This window comes from Poeciliopsis prolifica, unplaced genomic scaffold, assembly GCF_027474105.1.
Source record: "Poeciliopsis prolifica strain line A6 unplaced genomic scaffold, Auburn_PproV2 SCAFFOLD096, whole genome shotgun sequence".
Taxonomy (NCBI): domain Eukaryota; kingdom Metazoa; phylum Chordata; class Actinopteri; order Cyprinodontiformes; family Poeciliidae; genus Poeciliopsis; species Poeciliopsis prolifica.
Genome location: NW_026562471.1, coordinates 183,326 through 207,532, shown reverse-complemented (window position 1 = coordinate 207,532; position 24,207 = coordinate 183,326). Strand labels below are relative to the sequence as shown.

At 40.3% G+C, this 24,207-nt stretch overlaps 1 protein-coding gene across 1 annotated transcript in view; it reads right to left on the bottom strand.

Annotated features, from left to right (window-relative positions):
• The window catches only part of LOC129353755 (sodium- and chloride-dependent transporter XTRP3-like), a 36,002-nt gene that overhangs the window by 9,915 nt on the left and 1,880 nt on the right, over nt 1–24,207 (bottom strand). The window contains exons 2-10 of the mRNA XM_055023139.1: nt 11,082–11,222; nt 10,891–10,982; nt 10,124–10,351; nt 9,844–9,954; nt 9,496–9,737; nt 6,915–7,077; nt 4,539–4,740; nt 2,675–2,834; nt 1,951–2,116 (exon numbers count right to left, since the gene is read on the bottom strand). Coding sequence (XP_054879114.1) covers nt 1,951–2,116; nt 2,675–2,834; nt 4,539–4,740; nt 6,915–7,077; nt 9,496–9,737; nt 9,844–9,954; nt 10,124–10,351; nt 10,891–10,982; nt 11,082–11,222 — 1,505 coding nt within the window. The remainder of the gene's footprint in view (nt 1–1,950; nt 2,117–2,674; nt 2,835–4,538; nt 4,741–6,914; nt 7,078–9,495; nt 9,738–9,843; nt 9,955–10,123; nt 10,352–10,890; nt 10,983–11,081; nt 11,223–24,207) is intronic.

The following is a 24,207-nucleotide window of genomic DNA, read 5'->3' as shown; positions in this document are numbered from 1 at the left end:
TTGCTTTGTTTTTTTCTCCATGTCCCCTTAGAGGCTCCATGATAATCATAGGGCCTAAAATGAAACAACCTGGAGTCATGCAGCTTCAGTTTTTACTGCTACAAACCAAAGCTCAGGCCCAAAATTTGAGTGTGGTGATGGACTCTGACCTGTACCTTCAGCCTTCTTTAATCCTGAAAATGTTCTATTACCTTATGAACATTTCTTGGATTGAAGGACTAACGTAAGATCTTAAAGACACTCACCCATGCGTTTAACTTTAGTCACATTGATCAGGAACCAGGAAGCATGACCATATAAGGCCTACGCTGGTCAATTTACACTGGCTGCCTGTTATGTATAGAATAGATTTTAAGATTCTTTTATTAACTTATAAAGTTTTAAATGGGTTAGCTCCCCCTTATCTCCAGGACCTTTTAAAATTTCAGTCTGTGTCCAGAACGCTCAGATCAAACAATCAGCTTTTACTTCCAGTCCCTCAGACCGACTAAGGAAAGGAGATCGGGCTTTTTCTGTTGTTGCTCCTAATTTATGGAACAATTTGCCTTTTCAGATTAGATATGCTTGCAGCCTGGATCATTTTAAATCGCTTCTCAAAACTCATTTTTATTCGTTGGCTTTTAACTGAAGCAATTTTTTGATATTCTGTTTTTATCTATTTGTGTTACTGTCGTTCCTGTGCAGCACTTTGGTGCAGTTTTATACCTGTTTTAAAGTGCTATATACATAAATTTGACATTGACACTGTAAGTGGTTTCACTAGCCTGGCCTTCCAGTGCAATTCTGCTCCAAAAACAATTTTTGCTACCAGTCTGGGCCTTTTCGCCTTACCTCGGATTGCCTTCGGCCAATTTTTGACCAGCCAATCAGCAACCAGCAGGAGAAGTTATGATGTCAATATTCTGCGCTGTTTTAGAATTGTAGTCTTCCTGTAGTTTTAGCAATGTCAGCAGAGGAAGTAAAGGAAGCCGTTCAGTCCGTGTTGATCATTCTTCCATATATTAAATCACTCCTATCCGCCGTCTCGTTCAGCTCAGCTTTTCTCTCTCTGCAGTGGAGGACGGTTGTTTACAGTGCAAACAAGTTCCTAAAGCTTCATAACCTGGAACAGCCACATTACATAGGCAAAGGGCAAAGCGTAGCAATTGGGGAAACCCTAACAAGAAGCGAATGTTCGTCAACAGCTGAGAGTCCAGACCCTCTGAATGAAGCAAAGTGTAGAACAAGAAGCCAGGTTTTACCAGGCTGTGTCCTCACAGGTCTGACTAAGAAAGTCTATCGTCCAGCTGCAGCTGATCCAGAACGCTGCGGTTCGTGTTCTGACTGAACTCAGGAAGATGGAGCACAACACCCAGATCTAAAGTCCCAGATCTAAAGTCCTTCCACTGAGAGAATAGACTTTAAAATGCTGTTTCTAATTTATAAATCATTAAATGCTTTAGCAGTAATACACATTAATGATTAATGTTGTTATATCAACCTTCTCAACCTCTCATGTCTTCTAATTCTGGTCTGCTCAGCATCCCCAGAACCAGAACCAAACATAGAAGCAACATTGAGCTCATATGCTCCATTTAACTGGAACAAACTTCCAGAAAATAGCAAAACAGCTGAAACACTGAGCTCCTTTAAATTAAAGCTAAAAGGCAACTGGAGCATTATAAACTGCTGTCTGTCTGTTTCCCTTAGTTACTAAAATTTAATGTTTTGCTTTTTTATCTTATTTTGAAATTATGTGGAGCATTTTGAATTGTCTTGTTACTGATATGTGCTACAGTAATAAAATTGCCTTGCCTTGCCAAGATGCTGTAGAGAACAACACATAGATCATGCATTCATGGAGACAGACTGCTAGTCTAGTGTGGGCTGCTGAAACTCACTGCAGTACAAACTGAAGCAGCAAATAGAAAATCCCCACCTGAGACATGATGAATAAAAATACAAACTCACCAGATCTTTGTTCCATGCTTGGTAGGTGGGTGTTCCTCCTCGGATGTAGTTAATGATGTAGAACAAGAAGAGGCCCATAAGAAGTAGGGGGCTAATTCCTCCCCACATGATTTTCCAGAACCAGTTAGGACGATGGCCCAGCATGTCTTCTATATCTTTTTCAAACCTTAAATATGGACAGAATATTGAGGTCATTTCAAATTCAGCAAAGAGTTTGTCACTGAGCAGAGAGAGACATGCTGCTGTCATGCTCATCATTTCACCAGCAGCTGAACCACCAGGCATGGGAACAACATTCAGTCTGTTGCCTTCATTTAATTATCTCATTTAATTTCCCCTGAGAAACAATAAAGTATTTTCAAATTGAATTCATGTGATGCTCCTCATTCAGACATACTTAATAGATTGACCAATTGAGCCAAAAGGAACTGGAATATAGTTTACAAGAAGAAGTGCAATGCTATGCAAACAAGAGGCAGAAGTGAGAGCTTAACATTTTACAATTATATTCTAAAATCTCTAAAATAGACAATTTGTCATTCAAAGAACAAATACTGCTGTCAGGACACTTTAAACTCAACTTATTCAGGTTGAGTACTTAAAGGCAACAGGGTGACATTCAAATGCTGTCAGATTAATGGAAGTTGACTGAGTTGTTCAGTTGTTGATAATACAACACAAATACAAAGAAAGCAAACTTAAGCATTAAAATAACTATACACACCTTTTGATTCCATAAATGTAGCTGACAGTTATGACTTCAATAAGGACAATGAGTAACAGGGAGAAAGTGGCTCCATAGTCGTTGAACATGGTAAACCAGTAGTTTCCTGATCTTGTTGTGAAGCCAAGGCCAAGCAGAAAGCAGAGGACACACACAAAACCTGAAGCAAAGCACAGCCTTCTGTTAGTGACGTCAATTGTTTCTCATGGCTGATGTCAGGGTTTACTGCTCTCACTTAACGTCTTCTATGAATCATTCAACAAAAACAACACAATCAGGATTCAGGCTTTCTCAGATTGCACATCAATCAGTCAGTTGATCATTAACAGATACTCCACCTGACCTTAGCTGATATGCACTTACATGTGGTCTCGTTTGAGCAAATAACACCTCTGAATGGAGTATACTTTTTTGAAACTTTGAACAGAACAATGTTATTTTTTACAAGACAAACTGGAGCTGAGCCTGATGCTAATGAGTGTTTTCTATCTGTGGATGAACTGAAGATTTCCACTGTGATTTTCAGAGGAGAACTTTTACAGAAGACTTCAAGTGTTTGACTCATTTACTTATATTAAACATTATTTTCAGGAATAAAAAGTTGAATAAAAATGCTTTACAAAAATAGAATAAACAGACAGAAATCAGAACTTAGTGCATAACAATACTTACATTAAAGGTCTGCTATTATGCAAAACTCACTTTTTGCAAGTTTCTGTACTTCCATTTGAGCATCTCCTGCTTCTTTGGTCCAAAAGGATCAAAGAAAAACAGACATCCAGCTATTTTTCTGGGAATAAGTAAATGTTCTGCTGGTGTCGGCCTGTTTCAAAAACATCTAGATGTTGTGCCACAATTTGTGAGCTAGTAACCCCAAGCTAAGACCCTCACATGGCAACTGAAATGGAGCTCCACACACTTTATTACAAGTGAGGCTAATGGTGCGTTCAAACCGAACGTCGAAAACTCGTCTCATGCTTCAAGTTCGATGCATGTGCACTCTGAAGCCAGACGCTTGGCATTTTGCTCAGACGCGAGTCAGACACATCAGAGGCTCTAGGCGGGCGTTGACAAGAGACTGCTCCTACGTGTCCTTCACACTCTTCAACCGACTTCTACAATATTTTGGTCGAAATAAATAAAAAAATGTTTTTCATTTATTTAAATGGTTTGGGTGCCACATTATCTGCTGGTGTTGGTCCAATGTGGTCCAAGATCAACACAGCCATCCGCCAGGGTTTTCGAGCACTTCATGCTTCCGGCCTCTCAACAACTTTATGGAGATGCAGATTTAATTTTCCAACAGCACTTAGCACCTGCACTCAGTGCCAAAGCTATCAGCACCTGGTTTAAGAACCATGGCATCCTTGTTGTTGGACCAGGACAAGGTTTAAGGACAAGGATGTCCTTGTCTTTAACCAAGGACATTCTTGGTGGTTTGGCCACCAAACCGAGTTTGCTGGTTAAACTCGCTTGATCTTCACCCCATAGAAAATCTTCGGGCTATTGTGAACAGGAAGATGTGATACTTCAGACCCAACAACTCAGAAGAACAGAAAGTCACTATCAGATCAACGTGGGCTCTCATAACAGTGCCACAGACTGATGGACTCCATGTCACACTGCATTGCTGCAGTAATCCAGGCAAAGGAGCCCAACCAAGGACTGCTTATACTTTTCAGTTGACCATTTCTAAGTCAGTTTTTATTAGTCTCAAGTAATATTCTAAGTCTCTGAGATGCTGAATTCTGAGTTTTTATTAGTTGTCAGATCTAATCATCAACATTAAATAGAAAGAAACATTTGAAATATAACTGTCTGTGTGTAATGAATGAATATGATTCACCCTAATATTACCTCTTACCATTTAAAGCTTCATTGCTTATGCGGGACAGAAATTTGAAGTCCCGTAGTGGGGTGGTGATAGCGGTGATGTTTCCCAGCATGCTGCCCATTCCCAGCATCAGAAGCATGAAGAAGTACAGCACTGACCACAGCTGAGACAACGGCATGTTCTTTATGGCCTCACTGTACACTATGAAGGCCAGCCCTGCCCCCTCCACAGCCTGAGGTGAACACAAGACAGAATCTAGTTTTAGTGAGTGTAAACATAGGCATAAATGTTCTGTTTTTTTTTAAAGCAGTCATGCTGTCCAGCATTAAAAGTAAATAAGGTGAACCCAAGCAACTGCCTTGTGCCATATTACAGTGGAAAGCACTGAGCATTAGCTCTCCATAGGGCTGTGTGCTGAGACCCCTACTGTATTTCCTCTATACTCACACACAGTCCGGCCCACAGCAACAGCCACACTGTCAAGTTTGCTATGACACCACAGTGGTCAGACTCATTTCACAAGGTGATGAGGCAGTCTACAGAGAGCAGGTCCTGAATCTGGCAGCCTGGTGTTCAGAACAACCTCACTCTGAACACCAAGAAAACCAAAAAGGTCATTGTGGACTTCAGGAAGCTCAGCACCGACCCAGCTCCTCTCTACATTGACGCTGAGTGTGGAGAGGGTCCACACCTTCAGGTTTCTTGCCGTCCTCATCTCTGCTGACCTCTCCTGGACTGATAACATCCCAGCAGTCATCAAGGCCCAGCAGCTGAGAGTACTCAGAAAGCACAAACTAAACTCCAACCTGCTGTTGACCTTTTACCGCTCATCCATGCAGATTCTGCAGCTGCCATACTGACATACTGCATCACAGTATGGTTCAGCAGCTGCACTGTTACCCTAACCCTGTTACCCTAACCCTAACTCTACAAGCAGCTCAGAGGATTGTTGGCTGTCCTCGCTCCTCTCCGGTGGACATTCAGACCTCCTCCTGCCGCCGCAGAGCCAAGGACAGAACCCAACCTGGCTTCGAGCTGTTTGACCTGCTGCCCTCAAGTAGGCGCTCCAGGTGCATCCAAATTTGACTCATTGAATATTGTTAATATTGCCATATTTATGTTTAAATTGTATAGATTTCCCTACATGGTTTGCTCTGTTTTAGACCTGGCTTTAATGTCACTGTACATATGTACAGAGATGAACAAACATACAGCGCCAGCATCTGTCTTCTACTTGTATAACATACAAGCACTGATGGTGGCAAACTACTGGATAGTAGCCACAAATGCCCTGGGTCAGTCTGACAGAGGTGTGGCTACCATGCACAGGCATCACCAGGCTCTCTGACCTCCATCAGCAGGCAAGGTGGCTGAAGTGTCCTGCTCAAGGACACAATAAGAGAGGCGGGTGCAGCAGGGATTGAACCAGCAACCTGCCGATTGCAGGTAAACTTCTACGACCGTTGTCAAAAAGTAAAGTGTTATACATGCCATTTACCATATACATTACACTGAACATAGATCTTGCTCAATATTAATAATAGTAAAAGGTAAAACAACTTGTTACAATGTTCTAAGAACATTCTGGCCCACTTCTGGTCAACTAATACTTCTGTATGAATCTGAGCTAAATTATTTCTTCACATCAATGCTGTTCACATTCAAGTTGTATTTTTGTTAAGAGAAGTAAAGGGGCATAAAATGATTGCTAACTGCACAAAGCTCAGTCTCAGCAAAACACAGATTTTAACTGAAAGGCCATCACAAAAAAACACTCTTAAGTTCATTGTGAATATAAACACCAAAGTGCTGAACGAACGTCATAAAAACATCCACATAAAACAAGCAATCACATAAAACGTTGCCTTTATGTGATGTTTTGCGCAACTTGACAGATGAAATGACTTTTCTCATGCTGGGTCCAAAGCAAATGGAAAGGCTGTTGGGGTTACACTGACATTAATTGGAAACCTCTGACTCCTGCTGTGCAATATACAAATCACATATTAGTAGTCTACAGTATCAGTTCATTATAATACAAACAAAACAATTCTTTATCAGCAAGGATTCAAAATAACCGTGTATTTCTTTCAATAAAAGTTTTATGAAATGTCAATTGATGCATTAAAATGGGAAATACTAGGTTTTGAACTTCAGAATTCAAATATCAATACAAGTCAATGGCACATGTATAGATAGTTTTAAAGTGTGGTTGGTTTAGTTTAGAAAAAGATGGTTAGTAGGAAAGGTTGGCAAATAAGCTGGTGCTTCAGCCATTATTATTTGAAAATGTTTATCTTGGCATTGATACCATCTGTACATATTGACTAATAATATAAAAAAGTGAAGGTTTTTAATTTCTGATATTACAGCCCAACATCAGTCAATAAATGACAAGGTACATACAGTGCTGAGCTCATTCTCCAGGTTGCAGTCTTCCAGCTTGTTGCTAAGTTCAGCAAACTGCTCTGGGAATGTTGCGTTCAGCTTCTCAATCATTTCAAACACGTTGTTCATGACGATGCTGTCTTCGGCGAGATTGAAAGAGTTGAGCAGCAGTATGCGTGTCCTGAGAGAAGAAAGGTGGATGTTGATAAAACCATAGATCTGATGCTAACATAAAGCAACAGTAGTACACACTAGACTTAGACTTAGACTTAGACTTGACTTTATTGATCCCTTGGGAAGACTCCCTCAGGAAATTATAGTTACCAGCAGCTAACAGGCAAAAATGTGGCACACAGTAAGCATACACAAAATACAAATTAAATACAAAACAAAGAATATAAATACAACACAAAAGGAAATTATAGCAATTTGGTCGATAGATTGACCAGTGATATGGTATTGCACTGTATGGTTTGGCCTGATAAATATGGAGTTCACATTTGTAGAAAAACTACTCCTTCTTCCCTCTGTCCTGTGTCACCTCCGACCCCCCAGTGAGGAGTTGTACAGTCTGAAGGCGTGGGGGACAAAGGAGTTCTTGAATCTATTGGTCCGGCACTTGGGAAGCAGCAGTCTGTCACTGAACAGGCTCCTCTGGCTGCTGATGACGGCGTGTAGAGGGTGGCTGCTATCGTCCATGATGTCCAGCAGTTTGTTCAGTGTCCTCGCCTGTCCAGAGCCACTCAACAAGAATTATAACTGAACTATGTTCTAGCTCAAGTCATAAATGGCTTTTAAAATAATCCAGGTTAGGGCCTTGCAGAGCCCTTTGGAGGGACAGGGGCTCAGGTAAAAAGGGGCCCATTGAACAAGCTCTTAAAACACCTGACAGCTCCACATCCAGCGCCATCAGCACAATTTGTCAAACGTTACTCAACAGCCTCCAAACGGACTGATTGTTTCTGAATTCAAAGATTTGTATCGTTGTACACATTTCTCTTGTATATTTTACATGAATATTGGTCACCGTACAGCAACGTTGCAACATCGTATATTAATCAAGAATTTAATTGGATCCTGCTATATCACTGCCATCATGTGGGACAAAGCAAAGCAAATATAGTATATTTTCCCCAACAGGAATAATGATTCTGTTCCTGTTGCTGAAAGTCCTGGAGGGTTAGTTAGACTGTAGCTGTTCACTAGACCAGAGGAGAGAAGGTCAAAGGTCATGAAGTTATGAAATAAGCAAAATTGCTGCCATTTTACTAATTAAGTCCTAATAATATTTATTTAACCTCCAGAACAACTTGGCTGCAGACTGTTTTATAACTCAAAAAAGCTCAAAGGGGTTAACTCAATATAATTTTTTAATGTTAACGCCTCTGATCACAGCAAATACATCACAGCAAATAACCAATAATCAGTGATTGATTTTAAACTCAGCCAATAAACCTGGTCTCCCTCTCACAGATTCACCTTATTGATATTTAAACATGTTAGTGATGCTGAGGTTCTTGGTAGGAAGGGCTTTGGTGTTGGGGGGGCTTCTGTCTAAGGCCCCATATTACCTTGGGCCGGCCCTGCTTGAACAGTTGGTGCAATGCGCATCTCTGGAATCCCCCTGGAATCTACCTGGAATTCCCCTGGAATCTACCTGGAATTCCCCGGTGGCCCCTATGCCAGTCCGCAGATGCTTTGGGGACTTACGTTTTTTCCCTCTATTGTGAGGACAAAAATAGAAATACTTTTCCTAACGTCAACATCAGACCTACGTTTTTATTCACAAAACAAGGTAGAAAAATATAAATGCTTGTCCATCATTTGACAGTTAGAGGACACAGATCCGACCCCTCCTCCTCACCATGGACCCAGAGTCTGAACAACATGGAGGCAGAAACTGAGTCATTATTAGACTGAGGGCAGCCAGGCTAGTTTATTTTGCTAAATTATTATATTTACCTAAATAGTATTGCTGAGGGCTCAAGCAGGCCTTCTTACATACAGATTTAAAAAAAATAAAAAATTGAAAAAAAAAATTTGAAAAAGAAAAACTTCAAAAAGAGTACTAGGAGCATCAAGGATAAAAGGGACAGGGGCTCAAGCCCCCCCTCACATACCTGATCCAGGTCAAATCTCCATAAATGGCTGTCAACATTTTCTCATGAGCTTATATGGCCAAACAAGAGTATGGATTATAAGCATTAGGATTCGTAAAAGGTGATTATGTCTATGATATTTTTGTCTGTATTGGAAGACAGACAACAGAATAATGTCCAACAGTGACAGGACAGGAGGACTGTGAACTGGGACAAAGAGAATTAACAGGGATTCACTGATATACAGTTGTCTCATTTGCATTTTAAAGTTTTCATTTTCATACATTTCAACAAGACTTTCAAAAAAGAAAGAATATATATATATATATATATATATATATATATATATATATATATATATATATATATATAATATCGTTCTAAATGCATCTGTTTGTTTCCAGATGTGAAAAAACACAAGATGTTTAACAAGAAGTCTTACACGCCTCTCTAAGAATCCAAATATTTGTAATGTTACTTAAATCCTCAATAATACATACCTCTCCAAGCAACTCTCATAGTTGATAGTTGCCTTGAACCCATAGATGGCAAAGGTGACGATGGAGGCAAAGATGGATGTTCCACTGTTAATGAGGGAGACAATGATGGCCTGCCGCTCAAAGTTGTTGTGGTACTGGTTGTAGCTGGCGAAAGCTATGAGGGACCCAAAACCCAAACCCAGAGAGAAAAAGATCTGAGTGGCTGCATTGATCCAAGTAGTAGGATTGGCAAGTTCTTCCATCTAAAAGCAGAGATGCACATGAAAGTTAAAGCAAACCCCATCGTTCTAATATCTAAAGCAAGGTGATGAGGCCTTGTGCATATTCCTAAAGTCAATCTATTCTTACCTTGGGTGTGAACATGTATTTGACACCATTTAGAGCGCCATGAAGAGTCATGCCTCGAATCAAGTAGATGAGCAGGACAACATATGGAAATGTTGCAGTGAAGTATACCACCTACAAAAGTCAAACAGCACAATTATTGGTGCAAGGTTTTTAATATGGGGATGTGAATTTGTCAGGAAACAATATGAAGGATCATAATATTACAGTGAACTCTGTTATACATGCAATTAAAGATTATATTATTGCTTTACTGAGTCTGTAAATAAGGAAGCTTTCTTGCCTTTCCAGTTGACTTTACACCTCTGATAATGAAGAAATAAGTTATCACCCATGCAAGCAGGAAACACAGTGCCTGGCCTGTGTGAATGCCGCCATTCTTTTCAATAGAAGGAGAGACGTTAAGGGTTTCTCTGTAGAAGAAATACTGGGTGGGTGTTGCTTTTTCACACTCCTCTATAGGTCCGGTCCGGTTGGAATTTACAGGGCAAGCTGCCCAGGGCAAGACAGACTTGAAGGGGAGGAGGTGGGGGTGCAAGGAGCACAGCGGGACAGACATTAGAAGTTAGCAAAAAAATATAACTGTACAATCAATAGGTTCTGAACAGGTTTTAATTTAGACAGTTTTTCCAATTTGAATCAGCTAATTGACCCAAATTCACCTGACCCAGCTAAATAATGGGTCAGCTGAAACAAGTTGTATGTGAAGAATTTAGCGTCGTGTTTTGCACTATGATTAAATACAAGAAATGTAGCACTTCAAATATTTACTTACAGAAGGTTTTGCTTTTCCAAATTTAGATTGCACTTAAGTTCACTTCAATATTACTACATTAAAGCTAATTCATAAAGCTAAAAGAAAAACAGGCAAACTGCTGAGTATATATATATTGAAGACAGAATGTAATGCACTATAAAGATGATTTTAACATCTCTTTGCTTTGGCAAAATATCAACATGTCCACAGTCTAACACAGTCCTATGTCCCTGCAGGTCCAACACAGTTTTAGTATTTCCTACTAAAAATAGAGCATTTAGTAACCAACTCACTTGAAATGAGTGAAAGAGGTACCAGAAACTCCATGCATTGATAATGTTGTAATAGAGACATAAGTACATTGATGTTACAACACTGGCAAGTCCTAAAACGATATAAGTAAAATAGGTTAAAGTTTGAAAAGCAAAGAATGACTATCAAAGTTAGCATCAGAAAATGTTGTGTTTGTAATCTAGACTCTTACCAAGTCCTCCTAAATATGGGCTTATAGCAGTCCATGCACCGATGCTGCCCAGACGCATTTTCTGACCAATAGCCAGCTCCAAATAGAACAAAGGCACACCTTCCAGAACCAGCATGAGTAGATAGGGGATCAGAAAACCTCCTGCAGGTGACAACATGAGACTCAGACAATTCAGGGTAACAAACACCTACAGCCTTATTACTGATTAACAACAGCAATAAGGCCTGATGTTGCAAAGGTTCATTTTCAAAATGAATATGCCTTTTTCATTTCAATTATTTAAATGCTGTGCAACATCTTTAAAAATAATAGCTTAGAGGTAGACTAATAATATCTTGATAACTGACAACAACGTTGTGAAAACCAAGCTGCATGAAGAAAATGATCAACTAATGAGGTGAGTCAAAACCTGGATAACATATTCAGATTTTTCCATTGCTGGATGAAAGAAAATTTGTTGAAAGTGTCCAATATGTTAATATCTGAACAAAATAACACAATGAGTGACGAAATATCCAAGTCATACTCACACATACTGACAGAGGACATTCTTGTCCTGTCTTTTTTTATATAACTTTATTTTTATTGACATTTTTAGAGTACATTCAAAAAGGAAAGTCAAACAATACTTAGAAATTCTAAGAGACAAAAAATACAGAACAATCAAAAAGTCCTGTAGTGTTGATGTGACGTTTGTCCATTTTCCCCATTCATCCTGACGTTGCTCTTCTTGTGTCCTCAGTCTATGTGTTAGAATCTCCATCTCAAATAAAGAGTTCACAGTCTGTATCCATTCCTTGGTGGTCTGAGGTTCAGATTGGCACCACTTCCTAGTTATTACCTTTTTGACCACCAACAGAATTTTAAACAAATAGCAGTCAGTATTAAGTATAACATCGTCCAAAAGGCCAAGATATAAAACCAGACCAGTCTTAGGTATTGTGTAACCTAATATCATTACAATCTTTTTGTGTATTTCGTTCTAGAATTGTGTAATTCTAGGGCAAAGCCAGAAAATATGTGCATGGTTAATATTAAATACTCCACAATCTCTCCAACACAGTTGAACAATAGATTTGAAATTACTGGTAATTTTGGGTGTTATAAAAAATCTGAATATATTCTTTCAACAATGTTCTCTCCAAATTCTGGAAGAGGATGTCGTAGCTTGGGTCTTCCAGATATTCAACCAGTCTTATCCTGTCTTTTAGGGTCCAACCATGTCACTCTCCTGGACATAGCTACTGGCTGAGCCGTAGATATGACTAAATGCATATGCTCTCTTTTCTCCTATAGCACATCTGTTAAGATGTGTTTCTCTCCGAGATGAAGCTACTACAGTGACTACTTTATCTACTCTAGTGCCATTGACTTCTTACTTGTCTCTAATGTAGAAATAATTCCTGGATCACTGCTTCTATTTCTGTTTGTTTTCCTCAAACCCCAGTCGGTTGTGGAAGATGGCTGTTCAGACTGAACCAGGTACTGGTTCTGCTGGAGGTTTCTTCCTGTTAAGGCGACATTTTCCTTTCCTCTGGTGCTACATGTATGAAGGATTGAGAGATTTGGGTTGTTGTCAACTCTGCGTCCCTCCCAGATGACGGAGCTTCTCACCCTATCTCTAAGGGAGAGCCCAGCCACCCTGCGGAGAAAACCCATTTCGGCCGCTTATATACGCGATCTCGTTCTTTTAGGTCAGGGGTGTCAAACTCATTTTCACCGAGGGCCACAATCAGCATAATGGCTGTCCTTAAAGGGCCAGATGTAACTTATAAATGTAACTAAATGTAATCGAATGTAATGTAAAATAAATGTAACTACTCCTTAATGTTAAATAACTCATTATTTATTATAACTTATTCAAGTGACAATTACAGTTGCATAGAAAACATGTTTGCTTGTTGCTGTAACATAAATCCTTTAAAAAATTTTCAGCTTATGAAAACCCACATAACTCCATTAATGAAGGATCAATCTGTCCAAGTGAATAAAGAAAAATAACAAATAGTCAAATAGCTTTGAAGACATCCTAAAACTGAGCTGCAAAGAACATGTATGACACATGTAGCATTTTACAAAAAAAGGCTCCACACAGCCTTGCATCCAACTGATGGTTTGATGACAACAATTTGCCTGCATACACACATAAGACCTGCAAACATTAAATAATTACAACAGCAGCTATACATAAATAATATGGAATCAACTAAAAATACAAAAATAAAGGTTGACTCAGTTCACAACTATATTACTCAAGTTTTTTGGGTTAGATGAGGAGATGCTGCCTGTCCTTGAACACACCAAGTGGATTCTCTCTCTACTATCGATTGATCATGTTCTGAAAATGATCAACACAAAACAAAATGCAAGCACAATCATTAAATTGCACACAGTTTAACTGTTCTTATTCTTGGTTGAATTACATTTTATTATTTCTTAGTTTTCAAAAAAAAATGCTAAGCTGTGTCTGACATCGTTTTCCGTTGCCAGTGTGTTAATGTCTGGCTTCAGGTCCTGTGCTGAGGCAATGTGTAGAACAGCATGGAGGTTGTCATTCGTGAGGCCTGATCTGTGCTTGGTTTTATTCAGATTCATTATGGACAAAAACTGTTCGCACAGATAGGTGCTTCCAAACATGGACAGAACACGGGCAGCATGAAGTCGAAGCTGTGGAATTAAACCAGGGGGCATCAGACGGTAAAAGTCCTGAATTGCAGCATCCTGGAACTTTGCTCTCAGGCCTCTGTCGCCTTGAAGCTCAATTAGCTCCATCTGAAGGTGTTGGGTGCAGTGCAGACATCGGTGGTGAAAGGATTGGCAAAGATGTCAAAGCCAGACTGTTGAAGTCAGAGATCAAACTCAGTCTCTAACCAGCTCAGTTTGGTAGCTAATTGAGCACATGAAAAAGTCTCGGGAAACGAGGTTGACATGCTCTGACAAACAGGAAAGTGGACAAGATTGTCCTGTTTCACTTGCCGCTTCCATAAGTCCAGTTTACGCTGGAAAGCCGCGTGATGACTTGTTTGCGTCCCTGCAGCTTCTGATTCAGCTGGGCGAGATGGTCGGTTATGTCACACAACACAGCAAAGTCACACTGCCACTTTGGATCTGATAGTTCAGACATGAGTTTTCCTTTACTCTGCAAAAAAAGAGCAATGTCTTCCCTGAGCTCAAAAAATCGCTTGAGGACTTTGTTCCTACTCGGCCACCGTACTTCTGTATGGTTCGGCACAATCCCCGTGTTCCAAGCCCATCTCCAGCAAAAAACTGCTGGAACTGCCGGTGATTCAGGCCCGAATGAATGTTTTCATGACTGTGGTCACATGTCCTCCATCCCCAGCACCTTCCCACAAAGCTTCTTGATGATAATGCAATGATACGTTATCAGAGGCGTGTGACAGTTCATTTCTTGCATTTTCCTCTTCATTAGTCCAACCAAGCCCACTTTTCCTCCACACATTGCCGGTGCACTGTCTGTAGTTAATCCCACCAAGTTTTCCCACTGCAATGCATTTTTACCTACGGACTTCTCCACCATCAGAAATGTCCTGACAAGTCGTGGTCCCATGCATTGCAGCCAACAGCTCCTCAGTGACAGAGAGGTCCGACTTTACGCCTCTAATAAATATTGATAACTGCGCTGTGTCTGTTATCTGTGCTTTCATCCACAGCTAATGAAAAAGCTGTGTCGCTGCGCGTCTCCTCGGTCAGCTGTGTTGTAGGATGTTCTGCTAGTTCCTTCTCTCGGTTCGCGGTGGTTTCTTGATAAACTAACATTTTTAAAAGTCTGTAACTGGTCGGGACACACCTGCTCAGGCCTTCAGCATGCACTGCTTCAAAAACGCTCCCTCTGAAAAAGACTTGGAAGCGTGGGCGATTTCTTCAGCCACAATGAAGCTAGCTTTCACTGCTAGCGGCCTGGTTTTTGGCTGTGGATTTTATGAACAAACTGCTGCGACCGCAGTTTGCCTTTTAATTCTTGGGCAATTTGTTGCTTTTCTTGAAGGCTAGCTTTAGCCTACTTAGCTCCGTGTTTGGTGTCAAAATGTCGACGCAGATTGTACTCTTTGACAACCGACACCGCCTCGTAACACAAAACACATACTGTTCTTTTTCCTTGAAGCACAAACAAGTATTCGCCTTCACATCTGTCTTGAAACAGTCTTCCGTCTGCATCAACTTTTCTCTTTCTGGGCATTTTGGGATCATTATATCTCAATTCCACTCGTTGGCATGGATGTGGAAACACTGCCACGGCTACCGAGGTAGAAAGGCGTTGTGGGAAATGTAGTTTTTGGTCAAAGCACGCTCTTAATTTATTTTTTGGTATTTATTTTTAGACACTCAAAACTTTTAAGCTCTCGCAGGCAACATAAAATGACATGGCGGGCCACATCTGGCCCGCGGGCCTTGAGTTTGACATGTGTTTTAGGTCATGACCCAAAGCTCATGATCATAGATGAGGGTAGGAATGTAGATCGACCAGTAAATCAAGAACTACGCTTTTTGGCTCAGCTCTTTCTTCACCACAATAGACCCTTTTCAGGGCCTGCTTCACTGCAGACGCTGCATCAATCTGCCTGTCGATTTCCCGCTCCTTTCTTCGCGAACAAGAGATACTTGAACTCCTCCACTTGGGGCAGGACCACTCCACCACCTGACTCAGAGAAGGCACTATACCCTTTTCTGGCTCAAGACCATGGCCTTGGAAGTGGAGGCACTGATCCTCATCCTGGCCGCTTCAAACTTGGCTGCGGATCACTCAAGCGAGAGCTGCAGATCACGACCTGAAGAAGCCAACAGGACCACATCATTTGCAAAAAGCAGAGATGCAATCCTACAGCCACCAAAATGGATCCCCTCAACACCTTGGCTGCACCTAGAAATTCTGTCCATGAAAGTAATGAACAGAATCAGTGACAAAGAGCAGCCCTGGCGGAGTCCAACTCTCACCAGAAACGAGTCCAACTTACTGCCAGCAATGCAGACCAGACTCTGCCACCACAGAGCTTTTTAACCACCTCGGCAACCTTGTCCCCAGAGACTGGAGAGGCCGACCTCGACTTCCCAGGCTCAGCCTCCTCAATAGAAAGCATGTCGGTGGGATGGAAGAGGTCTACCTTTGCGAGTAGTCGAGGTCACCATCCCCGAACAGTGTTTGTGCTGTACTGCATCCCCTTCCTAAGTTGCCAGATGGTGGACCAGAATCTCCTCAAAGCCGTGCAGAAGTCTTTCTCCATGGCCTCTCCAAACATGCAAAAAACTCCCACTCTGGGCATGGGAGGAATCCCATGCCCGAGTTTTTGCTTCAGCAACCGCCCGAGCTGCATGCCGCTTTGCCCACTGGTACCCATCAGCTGCTTCTGGAATCCCACAAGTCAAAAAGATCCAATAGGACTCCTTCTTCAGCCTGACAGCATCCCTCACCGAAGGCGTCCACCAATGGGTTTGAGGATTGCCACCGCAACAAGCACCATCAACCCTGCGGGCACGTTCCGGTGAGCTGCCTCGACAATGGAGGCACGGAACATGGTCCATTCGGACTCAATATCGCTCAAATTCCCCAGAATGTGTTCAAAGTTCTGCTGGAGATGAGACTTAAAAGCTCAATCTCACAGGGGATTCCACCAGACGTTCCCATCAGACCCTCACAACACATTTGGTTCTGCCAGGTCTGACCGGCATCCCCCCCCCCCACCACCAGAGCCAACTCACCACCAGGTAGTGGTCAGTGGACAACTGACCACTACCTGGTCACCCGAGTGAAGAGAGGTGCAGAGACATGTGGCCGCAGATCCGATGAGACGATGGCAAAGTTGATCATCGATCATGGTGTTTGTTATGGACAATCTGTGACAAGCACAGAAGTCCAACAACAGAACACCATTTGAATTCAGATCGGGAGGACCGTTCCTCCCAACCACACCGCTCCAGGTTTCACTGTCATTGCCCACGTGAGTGCTGAAGTCCCCCAGCAGAACGAGGGAGTCCCCAGGAGGGGCACTCTCCAGTACCCCCTCTAAGGACTCCAGGAAGGGTGGGTAATCTGAACTGTTGTTCGGCCCGTAAGCACAAACATCAGTCAGAACCCGTCCCACCATAACCCTAACATTTATATTTCTACTCATACTGGGGATTTGTATTTAACTTCCATTTATCTGAGGAACTACACTTATACCCAACCAAAACCATCACCAGCAACGCTATTCCGAACTCTAACCTTAGTCATACCAGACCTCTAAATTTAAACACATGGAGTGGTGCATTAGGGTCTGTCCCTCATAAACATTACGTTCTTCAGAAGGTTAGCGAATGTACCAGAAAAGGTAGTAAATAGTAACTAACATGCTAGGAAGAAATCATGTTAATGATTTATCTATAAGTACTGCAATGAAAGCAATATGTAAATACTCAAAGCATTTTATCAAAATGTTTGCTGTTGACAGATAACACATCATTCTGATTCTTTATATTCCATCAAAAAAGCCTGTCAGATAGAAATGTACTTGAATAGGAACAGTCCTGTGCAGTACCATGTTCTAATTCACTTAAGGTTCAACACAGAAAGAGAATGAGTAAAATAAAAGGTTATAAACATGGAGTCAAAGTTGAGCTTAAGAAGTTATCCCATCCAAATGCTTTACTTTCACATCAGAAGACCTATCCCCAAAACACAACTTTGATTCCCATCTATGGTGAGAATGTTTTATGACTGTTGGGTTGAGCCATACAGATCTATAACTCCAAGATTGGTGAAGTGTTACAGCTGTAGCTGGATAATGGCCAAAATATATGCCTCTGAGTCCAGGGCCCAATCACATCAAAGCATTAAAGCTAACTGTGGCCTTAATATTATGCTTGTATTCAGTTTGTTTCATGATTCTTGTGATCAACTGAAACGTGTCATCATATTATTGGGGGTTGAAATTGACTAACCAACATTACACTCTGATCAACCTCAGGGGATATTCATAAACCCATAACCACTATAAACAAGTATAAGATGGTACATATCAGATGCAGGACAACTTTGTGTCACATCCTGGAGCTTTACTTTCAAGACCACAAAGAACGTTGGAGCTTAACTTAAATATTAGAGCAAAGGGTAAGAATGACATTTCTGGAACAGCTTTTTTGTCAAATGTCTTGAAATGCTGCTAAATGTCAGGAGGATCTTAAAAATTGTTTTTAGACCTGGAGCAGGGGACCTTTTTTTTTTTTACCTTTGAACCTTCTGTTCATTCATTTGGAGTAAATTAATCACCTCAGTGTACTCTTTACACGCCTGAACACGCTTAAATAACAACAGAGCAAAAATCAACTAAGCACAGAAAGCACTTTCACAATTTAGTACTTCCATAACAAATTTATATACCCTCCTCCTGTTGATTGAGGTTCTGATATGACATATGAGAAATTATTAACAACAAACCATAAGCAAACAGGTTTGTAGAAAATCTAGTAGACTATTTTGTTACATTCCTTTATGTTATTGTTTTAAAGTTACATTGAGTGTCTTAAATGCACCTTGCACTTCCTCAGATCTTCCTGTCATCAGTTGGCTATTGGCCTTTCATAAAACAATACAAAGTGGCATCTAGTTTGTCATGTCAAAGTGTTTTGTATGAAGAATGACGCGGCGAGGAAAGTGTAAGTAAATCTGACTCTGCTGCACCTTCCTCTCCTTTTGCAGGTAAGTGTGCTTTAGCTAGATCAGACTTTGGTCCACAGGATGTCTTTCATGACCATTTTTAAAGCTCTCAAATGTGTATTTGTGAGGGTCTACAGAGCTGATAAGTGCTATTTTATGCAGAGGGAGGTTCATTTTTTGGGGAAACTGGAAGGGGGCTGGATTATGACTGAGAACAGAATACAATGAAAGACTGGTTTCTCTCCAGAGAGTTTGTGGGACTTCAAATGCTTTCATGGCTTTGGCTCATGTTAAAGATTTGTTGAGGGGTTTTCCTACCCCACTGTTTCGACTTGTGGAAAAAGCAGAAAAGGATTTACTTGGTCCAAACAATGCCAGTTGGTTTGTGACTTCATGGCTGCCAGAACTTTTCCCAAGTGATCCCATTGTGCCTCTCAACCCAACTGGACAGATGTCAGCATAACTGGCTTTGATGTAGTACTTTTATAGGGGAGAGCAGAAGAGAAAGGTGTTGTTACATACTACAGGACATAGACTTAATGCCATTACGGCACCAAACATCAGGAGCTGCTTGCTGTGGCCAGCACCATCCACCTGTTTAACATTACCATCTATATGCCACCTTCCAGTGGCTAATGTTCTACTATGCCTGCTAAACCTAAAGGCTATATGCAAAAACAAACTGTTGATGTAAGACATTGATACCAGCACCAAAACCCCAACTCTGAGCGGTGGAATAGTTTAATCACATAATTATTAACTTAAGATCTAGTTAGTTTACAGAAGACTGTAAAATAATCACAGCAATATCATTTGAAAAGTTAATTACAAATGGTCTCGTTTATCTCTGACTGATCAGTAGATGTTTATCTACTGAATTTTTCCCAAGCCAGTGATCAGTAGATACACTGGCTTTTTCATGGCTGCTCTTTGACCATTGATAGTTTTTTCTGTGCATCAAGGTGAGGTAACATGGAATGATTTTTCCATGTTTGGAAAAAATATACATTATTTTTATAAGTTGGAAAAAATATACATTATTTTTTCCAAACATGGAAAAATCATTCCATGTTACCTCACCTTGTAGATGAATGTTAGGTTGAGTAAGTTGCTTTTATGCTGATCTCTAGTCCCTGATGTAAAGCAGAAAAGGTTATTTGATTACATAAGTATGTGTAATCAATAGTCAAGGTACCTATTGTCTATGCAGGGTAGGATTGGGGTTCATTGTGTACATTCATGCCCAAATATACAGCCCCTCAAATACTTTCAATCTTCATGAACAAAATATGGAAATGTACTTGTCTTTTATGCATGGTGAACAAACTGGGCTTGAGGAGAGGGATCTTGGAGCATTCAAGAAACCTAATGTCAGTCTGTTTTCATCATCCTTAACAATTTGATATTTTCTCAGAACTCAAATTCACAGTAAATTAGAAGTTGATGGAACACCACTGTCACAGTTCAGAGTAAGGCAAGTTTTATTCAGCCATGTACTATGAGGGTAGAGCGCAAGAAGAAAACCCCTGCTCCAAAATCAACACCAAACAAAGCATGACCAATGTTATCAACATTCACATGAACAGGCCAAAGAACTTCTGGAGAAATGTTTAGCATCTGAGGAAACCAGAGTCATGCTATTGAGCCACAATGATGAGGCAACTGCTTGGAGAGGCATTGAGACAGAACACTGTACCAATATTCAAACAAGGTGATGATAGCGTTATACTGAGTGTCTGTTTCTGCACCATTAATACTGATGCATTGCAGGAACGTAATAAAAATGGAGGACATATCCAAATTCTTTAGTTTTAACTCCAGTCAACATCTTAAACACAACTGGGCTTTACAACAGAGCCTTACATTTGGGAAAATATACATCAAAAAACAGGTTTTACATTGGATAAGTAGGCTGACATATATGGCTGAAATGGCCATAACTGAAACCTATTGAAAATGTTTGTACTGCATCTAAAAGCCAGGCTGGTGCCAAGAGGCCAACAACTTGAAATGTCTCTGGCCAGCATTATTCAGGACCTCGTCTGCAGAAGTGCAGAATTACAGGTGAAATTTCCAAACATTAGTTCAGGTGTAGTTATTTAATGAGATTGTTTGTATAATTTTGACACTGACAATGTTGAATATTGAATAATTAAAATGAAATAACCATCTTCATTTCAGTGTTTTTATTCTACACTGAAAAAAATATCTATTAATATTTAGTATTGAAATGATCCAAGTTTATTCAACAACCGGTGTGTATTAACTTCTGATCAGAACTATCAGTGATGCTTATCCTTTTCTTGGACAATCTTGCAAAATCAAGTTCAAATAAAAAATCATCTCCAAATTTGAGCGCACTGTTCAATTTCTCTAGTTGTTGATGTCATTTACAATGACTTTTAAACCCAGCCTCAACCTTCTTTCCACCTCTCTGGAAGCAGTGAGTTAATCTATGGCTTTTCTTACTGTGAGCTGGCAGCAGAGGTTGTTACAAAGCTGAGTTGTAAGTAGGTGTTAGGTAGTGGCTGGTATGTAGCAATCTCCTATAACCAACAGTCCTGCAGCCATTTTGCAAAGCCTGCTCAGGTGTTGAAAATGATCTACTCAAGTAGTTCATGTGTAAATTCTTGCCTTTGCAGCAACATTGCACAATTGGTTTACTCGGTCTGAAATGTAATAACTTAATTGTAATTAGTATTATTGATTTATTGCTAGCATATTTAAATTGCTTCCTCATATTAAATCCTAGTATATAAAAAGTGTACATAAAGTTTTGTATATAAAAACTTAAAATACAAATCAAGTTTTTTAGGCATATAGGGTAAGGGTCAGTCTTTTCTAACCTTTACTAGTTTCCCTTGATTAACATCTTTGGGTACAAACAATGTCAAACAATGGGACTTTGGGATGACACAGTTATTACTTGAGGGTTGAAATAAGAGCCTCGTAAGCATTAATATTATGCTACAATGCCCAGGTTTAGTTTTCCAGAATCCTCTTGTTTTAATGCATTTTCTAATTCAGAACTAGCGTTCACACACAACATCAAACCCTGAAGGAAATGCATGAACTAAGGACATTTCTACACAGAAATATCTGATAGCATCTACAAAATATATTCCATTTAATGTTGCTCCATTTCTGCCAATAACTGCACCTTTTCATACAATCATTTGAATTGGATTGCCTGTCATCGGGTTTGGATGGCCGTGTACTGGTGCAGAAAAAACAACAACAAAAAAAACAAAAACCGAAGAGAGCAGCACAGAGAACCGTCATTCGTTTGTACTACTAATTGCCAGAAATAATGCCCCCCTTTTTTTTTGACAGGATTACACGTGAAAATGACCTCATATGTTGTAAAATGGATTTGTAGTGGGGAGAATGCATTTCTACACGCGGCAAAGCGTTTGTCTTGATCACCAGAGTTCTGAGTTTGTGATCCATTGATCTATAAATAGAAGGTGAAGTTGAGGCTATTATAGTGTGGTATTGTAACCTGAACAAAATCGTAACAAATGAAGTTGTTAAGAAGATTATGTCAGCTTGTTAATTGTGTGTCAACAAAACATACACATTGCCTTTTGGTGTTGATTTGTAGTTTGAAGCTTTTCAATAATCTTGATTTTTTTGTTCCTGTTTTTAGTGGTAGATTCCACCAACAACAAAAAACTGAATGTTTAAACTGAATCGTTGACAAATCACTGTGACCAAACTAAAAACTCTGGTAAATGATATTAATACACTTTTGCTAATAAATTAGGAACGTTTCCTAAATGAGCGACAAACAAGTACATTGGTACATAAAAACACTAAAATCAATAGTCCTCCCTATTGATCTTCAGATGATTCTCAAAAGACCAGAAAATTAAAATACACTGCCCAAAAAATAAAGGGAACAACTCCAATAACACATTCTGGATCTGAATGAATGAAATAAATATGAAAATCATTTCCACCTGTTGTCTATTCCATTTGCACAACAGCAGGTGATATTGATTATCAATCAGTGTTGCTTTCTGAGTGGACAGTTTGATTTCACACAAGTTTGGTGACCAAAACTCACAAGCTCTACTCCTCTCATCTCGACCACTGCTCTTCTGCTCTCTGACTCTGGTTGCTATGGTAACGTTTACATATCCCCTCAAAATAAGATACAGAAAACGTACATTTTATTTTTGTGAAAATTTGAACTCACAATAACGACTAATTGGAGCCCTGAGCTTGTTTCTCTGCAAGGAGACGGTTCCATCTGGGCGTGATGAGAGACAATGACACCTGAAGCTTATGCTTATGCACAGGGTTTTCATGGTCTCCAAGTAGAGAAGCAGTTTGAGCTTCATTCCCTCATTAACAGACGGTCATCATATCATGCAGAGCTGCTTGGAATGTGGGAATCACCTACCGGGATAAATCCATTCTCCTGTCTCTTCTCTGGTCTTTTCCCCTCAGCAAAGAAACTTTCCAAAGAATCTGATCTGTTTCTCACTCATTTTGCTGCTTGCAGCTCAATGTTGGCACAAGACGTAACCGAGAGAATCTGGTGAAAGGATTTCCAAAGTAAAAGATCCTTCAGACTCAGATATTACATAAAACAGAAATATTTCATTATTTCTTGTTTGGCTCGTTACCGATTGGTCCGGTCTGCGGCCCGGTGGTTGGGGACCGCTGCTCCAGGCACACTGTCCATCATGTTTTAGGTGTTTCCTTGCTTCAGCCCAGGAAGTTTCAATTATTAGGTATTTGATGAACTGCAATCAGTTGAATGAGGTGCATTAAAGCAGGGAAACATATGAATGATGCAGGGCCGTGTTGGGAAACACTCATCACTAGAGTCACTTCTCATGAATACTGAAAGAAGCCAAATGAGGTGGCCTGGCCATTTGGTCAGGAAGGAGGCCTCCCTGGTGAGGAGTTCTGGACACATCCCACCAGAAGGAGAACCAGAGGAACCAGACCTCTGGTTCTCCTTCAGAGGTTCCCCCTGAGGAGATGAAGTAAGTGCATGTTTCCAGTTCACAATATTCACCCCACTGCTGCCAACTCACTGACTTCCTTGCTGTATTTATTAACATTTCAGACAATAAAAATTGGTATTGATCAAAATCAAAATGGATAAATGGCAATTGACCAGAAAACTGCAATTAGTGCACCCCTACGCAGGATAGAATATATACACATATTTTCATGACATTCTTTGATTAAATACATTTCTCTTAAGTATCATTAAAAGAGCTAAAATTTTAATTTGTACCAGGTGAGTCTTTCTCATCTGAGAATGTGGAGCCTAACTTTAACATTGAGAAGTTTCATTTATTATCAAACTCTATCAAACATATTGTTTTGAAGCCAAAAACCCCAGAAATATTTAGAGCCGACAAGAAGAATCAAGTCATTTAAAGTTAGAAGTCAGTTTCATACAAATACATTCTAGCATAAACTGGACCGCTCAAAGTTGCTATCATGCTAAGT